This window comes from Sinocyclocheilus rhinocerous, unplaced genomic scaffold (genome assembly GCF_001515625.1).
Source record: "Sinocyclocheilus rhinocerous isolate Xijiao unplaced genomic scaffold, SAMN03320098_v1.1 scaffold828, whole genome shotgun sequence".
NCBI lineage: Eukaryota > Metazoa > Chordata > Actinopteri > Cypriniformes > Cyprinidae > Sinocyclocheilus > Sinocyclocheilus rhinocerous.
Genome location: NW_015634025.1, coordinates 436,866 through 446,837, shown reverse-complemented (window position 1 = coordinate 446,837; position 9,972 = coordinate 436,866). Strand labels below are relative to the sequence as shown.

Genomic DNA, 9,972 nt, shown 5'->3' with positions numbered 1-9,972 from the left:
AAAAAAAAAAAAAGAGGAAACAAATATGGAGAGATTGATTGTTGGTCAGATAAGACAAAGATGTCAAATTTGCCATTGAATTAGAAACACCCACACACACACCTCTTGCTTTTTACTTCATGTGATGGAGGATTTTAATAAGGGCTTAAACGTCCCACAGGCCTCCTCCCAAACGCAAAACGCTAATTTAGGACACACCCAATCCAGCAAGCAGGATCAACGGATCAGAGAGAGAAAGAGAGACAGGGAGAGAGAGACAGATAGACATGCCCTGAATGTGCATTTGACTGTGTATTGTTAATATTTTCATAAGCATTACTGACATTACTATATTTTTATTATTCCAGTAGAAGAACTGAAGCGGTTAGAGATGCTGCAGCTGCAGAATCTGACAGTCTGAGACACTGACACCTGGACGAGACAAACTGCTTTAGTGCAGACAAATATTTACAGGCTATACGTCTGTGTGCAGAAGTGTGTGTGTGCGTCTGTGCACGCATGTATGCCTGTGTGTGTGTGTATGTATGTGCATGTGCATGTATGCATGCATGCATGCATGTATGAGTGCTTGCTTGCATGTGTTTGTGTGTGTGTGTGTGTGAGATGCCTGTGTGTATGTGTGTGTGTGTGTGTGTGCGAGATGCCTGTGTGTATGTGTATGTGTGTGTGTGTGTGCGAGATGCATGTGTTTGTTTGTGTGTGTGTGTGTGTGTGCGAGATGCATGTGTGTGTGTGTGTGCGTGTGCGAGATGCCTGTGTGTATGTGTATGTGTGTGTGTGTGTGTGTGCGAGATTCATGTGTTTGTTTTCTCTCAGGGATGCCAGCGCCTGGCACCGCGCTCACAGCCAGTTTAGGAGGCGGCCGCTCAGATTAAAGCCCTGTGATAGCGGGTAACTGACCCGCCTCAACCAAACGCTCCCATAACTGACCCGTCGGACTGAGGATTAGGACACAGCAAGAGAGAGAGAGAGAGAGAGAGAGAGAGAGAGAGAGAGAGAGAGAGAGAGAGAGAGAGAGAGAGAGACAGAGAGAGAGACAGAGAGAGAGAGAGAGAGAGAGAGACAGAGAGAGAGAGACGGGCGGAGAATAAGAGCACATGTAACAGTAATGGCACTATTTTTATCAGATCACAACACACACACATTCAAGAGTCACACTGATTGTAAACTACATGTTACTGAACACTTCAAAAGTTATATCACCGTCTGGCTGTAGTTGTTCATTTTGATTGGTTTTATTGTCTTTTTGTATGCGTTTTTCAAACAGACCCCAAACAGAAGCGGCGTTACTAAACTGGTTAACAGTCACAAAAATGTCTGCGTGATAAAACAGTTAAAGACTCAAGAGTCTTCTAATGATTAAAACCCACACAATATATTACGGTAAAATATTAAATGCATCTGAAGCGTTGACTATGATTAATTTTACAGGCCCATCGCTGGCGACTCTGGGGCCTCGAACACAAACACAGGCAAAACAAACTTTAGGTTTAACATGTACATCCCAGATTCACACACACACACACACACCTGAGCCCAGAACTTTCCACCAAAACCCCGGCGACCTCTCCGCTTCCCCTAACGACCGGTGGCTCCGTACAGCCCATAATACTGGCCTCCCAAACCCTTGAGTGCTGCTTAACAACAGTACACTCCAACACCTGATTAACCTGATCCAAAACACACACACACACACACGAAACAAGATTTCCCTGGAACAGGTGTGGCGTCTTAAGACTTCTGGTAATGTTACACAATTGAGACGGAGCAGATTAGTCACCTAACGAACCACAAGCCCCACTTCAGTTCAGCCTCATTCACTCACACATCAAGCCCAAGACTTTCTCACAAACACACACACACACGTGTTTCTGCGGTCACATTTAATAAGGCCCCGGATCCTACCGTTCGGCCCTTCATAGTGAAGCAGGGCACTGTAGACAAAACCTGCACCGCTGTCTGTGTCATAGCATCCGTCTGTCTGTCTCTGAGCCGTCTCTCCTGCTTCTTTCAACAAACTTCGGGGTTCGACGCTCTCCGGTGGGGATCTGGACCTCTTTCTTCCTCTCTTTCTTCTTTCTATCTCTCCTTTCGTCTTCCTGTCTTGTGAAAAAGGTGTTTGACACGCCTCCCCCCGTCGCCCACGTGCCCCTCGCTCCCATCAGCATCAGCTCGTTTCGAAACGCTCGCAAGTTTCCGAAAACACAAAATCCCTCGCCCTCCGCTGCGAGCTGCGTCCGGATCAACGTCTGCAGCGACAGGAAGGATGATCTTCTGACTGATTCCGGCCCTGCGAGCAACACTGCGCCGTCACTGCAGCATTTTCCATCTAATGCAGCGTGTTTATTAGGCTTTGGGAAGGACAGATGGAGAAACTTCAGTGGTTTCCGAGCCGTGTTAACTAGGGTTAACTAGTAAAGGTGTGAAGAATCAAACACAAACAACCCAACACCACACACACACACACACACCAACACAGAAAGCATCCTAATAACCGCAGATACACAAATAAATTAAAACATTAATTCTTCATCACTGAAGAACTCAATAACATGCAAAGTTCTTTAGATACCTGAACAAATGAACGTGACACTCACCAAACACAGCTGTAAGAAACAAATCAATTTTAGAGACATTTGAGTGAAAACCGAGCAGGACAGAAAGAAGAATTGAAATGTGGTGTTCAGAAGAACAAAAGAAGGAGCTGAAGCTGCAGGAGAGAAGAGCGTCACAGGAACTCCTGCACGAGCCGCAGAGCTTCGGTTTCATCTCACCGTCTCAGTCGTTCATTCTGGAGACAATCACACTTCTACACACACTCGTTTCTTTCTGAAAACTGCATGAAAGAGCTCAAGAACTGTATGATGGTGTTTAAATCACGTCCTCAAACACACAGCTCTGAATCTGAACCACATCTGTTCTCAGTTTAAACTGGATCTGGTCTGAATTTAAACTGGATCCGCTCTGAATTTAAACTGGATCCGCTATGAATTTAAACTGGATCCGCTCTGAATTTACATTGGAACTGTTGTGAATTTAAATGTAATCTGTTCCGAATTTAAATGTGATCTGCTCTGAATTTAAACTGGATCCGCTCTGAATTTAAATGTGATCTGTTCTGAATTTGAATTTGATCTGTTCCGAATTTAAATTGGATCTGCTCTGAATTTAAATTGGATCTGCTCTGAATTTAAACTGGATCCACTATGAATTTAAACTGGATCCGCTCTGAATTTAAATTGGATCTGCTCTGAATTTAAATTGGATCCGCTCTGAATTTAAATTGGATCCGCTCTGAATTTAAACTGGATCCGCTCTGAATTTAAACTGGATCCGCTCTGAATTTAAACTGGATCCGCTATGAATTTAAACTGGATCCGCTCTGAAATTACATTTAAATTGTTGTGAATTTAAATTGTATCTGTTCCAAGTTGAAATTGGACCTGCTCTGAATTTAAATCAGATCTGTTCTGAATTTCATCTGTTTGTCCACAGATTCCATACTAAACAGAACCAGCCCTATAATAACACACAATGATCACAAACTGTAAATATGAAACTTCAGATCAAACACACACTCTGGATCAGTTAAACAGTCTCTACATATGGAAATATTCTCAGCGATGTTTTCTATGAAATCATTGCCACCGAAAGCCTTTCAACACCAACTCGCCTCATTAACAGATCACGTCAACATTTCGCTTTGTTATTTATAAAAACAAAAACTACTACAGAAAGAACTTTTGCCATTCCAGCAAGACAACACATCTGACAGAAACCCAGAAACTTTCCAGTTTACTTAGAAACAGAGCAAGACGTCTTTAAACCTGGAAAATCTGTCGTATCTGATCAAACCAAGACAGATGAAGCGTACAGACACTCAGATGATACGAGTGTCATAACTCTACACACGCATACAATCATTCATCAAAACGGGATTTTATGTCAAAGAGAAAACGAGCAGTTAAAACCAGCACCTGACGAATGAGCACATGGACATTTAACTTAAAATAATCTGCAACATACAGCCATGAAACACACATCATTCATCAGTTACTAGAACTCTGTCTCACGATGAAAAAAGAGGACAGATATTAATAGCTTGAAACTGCATTATTGTGTCCTTTTACAACTTTTTAATAAAAAGTATTGAAACTTTAAATTGTGACAATTTTACATCCCCTTTACTTTAAAATAGCTACATTTATACAAAGTGTTAAAATCAGGGAAATTCTGCTTTGCACTTTTTGACAGAACTTAAAAAAAAAAAAAAAAAAAGACATTTTAATTTGGTATTTAAGTGAAAAATGCCAAAAAAAAATGTTTTTTTTTTTATAATAAATTTGATGTGTAAATGGCAGTTTAAAAATGTCATTCATTTAAAAATGATTTTTAAGAAATGAATTTACATTTCTCTTCAGTGGAACACAAAAGAAGATATTTTGAGAAATGTGTTTTTGTCAATACAGTGAAAGTCAATGGGGTCCAATGTTGTTTGGTTCCCAAAATATTCTTCAAAGTATCAGAAGAAAGTCATTCATACAGGTTTGAATGAGATGAGAGAGAGTAACTGATGATTTCTGACTGAACTAATCCTTTCTCTTATATTAGCAACATCAAGCTTATTCAACTTTTGGTCCAGAAAAAGTAAAAAAAACTACCATCACATACAGTATCTAAAGTCCAGACCATGACCTACGAAGGGCCAAAAGGGCCAGAAGTAAATGTTGCATGATATCCAAATATATTAAAATTAATTTACAAAAAAAAATCACTCAAAAGTTCAATGCAAAAACACAACAAACAAAGATATGCATGTTTTTTTCCATCTCAGGTCAGCTTTGAGCGTCTCTGCATTAAATGCACCTGACAGTCGTTCAAGGCCTCGATTCGATCTCGGTCTCCTTTATCGTGTCAAATCTGTGAGAGTGTGACTGTAGGACGAGCTCCAGACGGCTCCTGAATCACCAGCTCAAAGACACGAAACACTGTGAATCAGCTTTCTTACAAACACACACACACACACACACACCTACAGAATGACCCCCCCTCTGCCCAATGACAAACACATACAGTAAAGAGACGCTCATCTGACAAGAAGCACCCACACCATCTTCTGCTCTTTCTTTTCTCGTGTTCTCTGCGTCTCTCGCACGCCGGCTTTATTATTTCAGAAAGCTGATTTTGACTCGATTGAGAGAAACAGGAGGCTAATCTGACTGAGGATTGAGTGTGTGCGTGTTCAGATGATCAGAGCGGCCCGAGCTTCGTCTCTCCTCAGCAGCTCCAGAACACTGATCCGAGCAGAGATTCTGTGAAGGAGACGGCCGTGTGGAAATAACATCTCTCTGTCGTCGAGTGTGTTTCTGTTTGTGTCACAGCGGATTCTCACGTCCCACTGCTGCTCTGACAGCTCACTTCTGTTCTTCCCCGATCACAATACGACAATATGGTTTCCTTAACGTGCTCACGCAACACGATGCCACACACACACACATCTGCCGTGTGTCTTGTGCAGTTATCCATCAGAACACATGACCGTAGCAGAAACACACATCACAACACAATCAAGATCTCTTCTTCATCTTACTCATCAGTCTCTGAGCACAACACAGACACAACGCAGAGAAGACAATAAACACTTCTAATAAAAATGAACCACAAACCACAATGATTTCTTTCGGAAAAAATAGTCAAATTAAATGTTACTCGAACCCTAAAAGAGCGTTGCTATTGTAGAGTTTGATCAAATCGTTATTCCTTTCGTGTAATCAGAGACACTCAGGAAATCCAGTGTGTATTTCAGTGCACTAATAACATACAGCTTCAGGCCTCTGAAAAATACAGCTCAATTTATGTTTATTAATAACTCTATGTGTTTAGGGCAGATTTACTGTACATGCAAGTAAAAATAACAAAAAACAAAACTATTTAAAAAGGATAAAATATTAATTAAAAATTTCATTAAAAAAAATTTACATTTCATAAAAATAAAAAATTTGATAATTTAAATTCATTTTCTGGAATGTGGAATACTTTAAAAAGAATGACAAACATAAATCAGACAAAGGAAGTGCAGTAACGCACTCACACACACACACACACACACACTCTCTCTCTCTCTCACACACACACACACACACAGACACAGACACAGACACTCTCTCTCTCACACACACACACACACACACACACACTCACACAAAGTGCAGTTCAGACGAGTCTAGAGGAAAGTGAGTCGTGTTTGCTCGTACCGTACAGTGTGTTTTCATTCAGCTCCTCTGTGCTCCTCTGGGAGATAAACATGTGTTAGCGAGCGCCAAAAACACACCAAAGCTTTTCTGTGAGGATTTAGTTGAGGGAGGGGATAGAAAATAAGAGCAGCTCACAAACAATTACACCCATGGAGAGTGTGTGTGTGTGTTCAGAAAGCATGAGCTCCTCTCACTCAAACACACACACACACTCACACACACACACACACACACTTCATATTCCAGAGAAAAATCTACTGAACCAGAGACAGTTGTACGAACAAAACACATTGCAGTTCATCATAGACGTTCCTAAAAGCGTTCGCAGGAAACCGTGTCACTTGTGTTTGTCTCCATTTATTACTCATCTGATCTGATTTGATTTCCTTTATTGTCACTGCATGATACAAACAATGAAATTCAGATGCACTAGCTGAGACGGTGCTCAAAATATACTGTGAAAATAAAACACACACACCTAACATGCACACGCAGACCACACAACTGTCAACATATGTGAAATAACATTTAAAAGTGTGTATTGCTCAGTTTAAAATGATGAATTTACATTTACATTTAGTCATTTAGCAGATGCTTTTATCCAAAGCAAATGAGGACAATGGAAGCAATCAGAATCAACAAAAGAGCAATGATACGCAAGTGTTAAAAAGAAAACAGACAGAATAGAAAAGAATAGAGAAGCTAGTGTTTTTTTTTAAGAAAACAAGCAGTTAGTAAATGAATAGAGTGCTGATCTGATGATCTTCTATATTCGATATATATATATATATATATATTATGTTACATTTTAACAGTACGTCAGGAAAGCCTGTTTCTGACATCGAATAAAAAATAAAAAAGGTAACCAACTTTTTATCTCGCAATTCTGACTTTTTTTTCTCAGAACTGCATGATATAAAATCGCTATTATGAATTGTGGGATATAAAGTTGCGATTGCATGTTAAAACGTCAGCATTGCGAGTTTATATCATGCAATTCTGGCTTTATAACAACAGCGAGTCTACATCAGAACTGCAAGAAAAAAAGTCAGAATGATCTTTTTTTAATTTTTATCCTGGAAACAGGCTTTCATAGTATGTTGTTTATTCTAAAATGTGACCCTGGAGCACAAAAGCAGTGTTAAGTCGCTGGGGTATATTTGTAGCAATAGCCAACAATACATTGTATGGGTCAAAATTATACATTTTTCTTTTATGCCAAAAATCATTAGGATATTAAGTAAAGATCATGTTCCATGAAGATATTTTGTAAATTTCCTACCGTAAATATATCAAAAACTTAATTTTTGATTAGTAATATGCATTGCTAAGAACTTCATTTGAACAACTTTAAAGATGATTTTCTCAATATTTAGATTTTTTTGCACCCTCAGATTCCAGATTTTCAAATAGTTGTATCTCAGCCAAATATTGTCCTATCCTAACAAACCATACATCAATGGAAAGATTATTTATTCAGCTTTCAGATGATGTATAAATCTCAATTTCAAAAAATCGACCCTTATGACTGGTTTTGTGCTCCAGGGTCACGTATGTTTTATGTATTTATAAAAAAATAAAATAAAAAAAATCCAAGTGTGTTTTTGTCCTGCATGACCTGTTCAAATCTGTTTTGCTGTGATGTTTAGATAAACTAACTTACAGTGACAGTGTTGAGGTTTAATACCGGTTTACACACATTTAGCATCGGGGGTAAAAGTTAACATGCCCTTACGATGGTCCCTCAATGTCCTAATACTGTCAGGTGGAGCAGAAAAACACTCAGCAGTGAGAATTATTCTGAGACGGTCTGTCGTTTCTGGGTCTGTTCTCTCAGAGCATGGACGAGAGGAGAGCGCTGCGGTGACTGAAAGTAGGCCAGTGAGCGGCTGCATGGGGAGTTTTTGAACGCGGGACGCTGCATTATTAATGTGGAACTGAGACCGACGGCACAGATTCACTGCAGACATTAAGCAATCCCAGAAATCAGACTGATCATAGTCTGAGGTGCACAAAAACATCCCTCTAAAAACAGAGCACAAATATCAACAAGAGGGACTGCATGATGTGCACAAAAACACAAAACAAACCAAAAACACGCAGCTCAAATCAGACTCTCTGCTGAATAAATAATCTTTCCATTGATGTATGGTTTGTTAGGATAGGACAATATTTGGCTGAGATACAACTATTTGAAAATCTGGAATCCGAGGGTGCAAAAAAATCTAAATATTGAGAAAATCATCTTTAAAGTTGTTCAAATGAAGTTCTTAGCAATGCATATTACTAATCAAAAATTAAGTTTTGATATATTTACGGTAGGACATTTACAAAATATCTTCATGGAACATGATCTTTACTTAATATCCTAATGATTTTTGGCATAAAAGAAAAATCTATAATTTTGACCCATACAATGTATTGTTGGCTATTGCTACAAATATCCCCCAGCGACTTAACACTGCTTTTGTGCTGCAGGCTCACATTTATGTGAAGATTTGTTTGTTGTGTTTTAATGAATTATAAAAAATTCATTTTTTTATACTTGAGTGTTTGTTGTTTATGTATTGTATGTAGTATGTTGATTGTACAGCACTTTGGTCTGCAGTTGCAGATGTAAAGTGCTTCATAAATAAAAGGAATGAATGAATGCATTACGCTTTGTAAAGGTGTAACAACGAACAGTTAAATATGATAATATGTTATGACTGTGGTGGTCATCATACGATGCATTATAATGTGCATTACAAGGCATAATTAATGCATTCAAATACTTTATAATACATTATATATATAAAGGCTGTAAGTAAAATACCAAACAATTTCAGAAAAAAGGGGGACGGTACCTTTTCACCTTATTTTGTACCATATTTATCCCTAACGACTGCATATTAGTATATTTTGAAAGGGTATTGCCCCAGTGACAGCTTTTGTACTTTTTTTCTGAGCGTGCACAAAATTAAACATTTAAAAAGGTCAAAAACATCAAGCTGATCCAATGCAGCTGTTCTCAGCAGCAGAACAAGAGACGAGAAGCAGAGAGGAACGAATCTGGGGTCTGAGATTTGAGGAAAAATCCCACAATCTAAAAAAAGAAAACAGACCGCTTTCCTCTGTCTAAATAAAGACGTGTTCTTCGAAAACACACAAGAAACGCTGAGAGTGGGAGAGTGTGTGTGTGTGTGTGTGTGGAGATCCAGAGGCAGATTGAAGCAGCGCGACAGAGGGGGAAACGACAGCAAACGCACAGCAAAAACCAAAGAAAAGCATGAAATCAGAGTTGTGGATTGAGTGAGGAGGGGGAGTGATGTGTCATAGAGAGCAAAGCTGAGGACGAGACGCAGAACGAAAGAAGAGAAGAGGAAGAGGAGGAGGCTGGTGTAAACAGAAGCAGAAATGAGGTGAGAGTGGGAGAAAGATAAAGACACAGGAAGCTGCCTTTGCAGTGAGGGTGCACACGTGTGTGTGTGTGTGTGTCTCTGTGTGTGTGTGTGTGTGTGTGTGTGTATGTGTGTACTGGTTTATATATCCTGGTGGGGACTTAAACCTGACTACACACAGACTCATGGGGACTCGTGTCACGGTGGGGACCTAAATTGTGGTCCCCACGGGTACAAAAGCTTATAAATCATACAGAATGAAGTTTTTTGAAAATCTAAAAATGCAGAAAGTTTCCTGTGAGGGGTAGGTTTAGGGGTAGGGTTGGTGTAGGGCAATA

General features: G+C 39.5%; 1 protein-coding gene across 4 annotated transcripts in view; it reads right to left on the bottom strand.

The window, feature by feature from the left end:
* zbtb7b (zinc finger and BTB domain containing 7B) overlaps nt 1–9,972 on the bottom strand; it is a 23,202-nt gene that overhangs the window by 5,906 nt on the left and 7,324 nt on the right. The window contains exon 1 of one of the 4 annotated variants that reach the window (XM_016558994.1): nt 2,598–2,651. The exons of 1 other annotated variant lie outside the window; for it this stretch is intronic. In XM_016558994.1, the coding sequence (XP_016414480.1) occupies nt 2,598–2,636 (39 nt within the window). In that variant the 5' untranslated portion in view covers nt 2,637–2,651. Of the gene's footprint in view, nt 1–1,530; nt 1,731–1,905; nt 2,434–2,597; nt 2,652–9,972 lie in introns of those variants that run through there. 2 more of the 4 variants (XM_016558993.1, XM_016558996.1) reach the window with 2 other exon arrangements.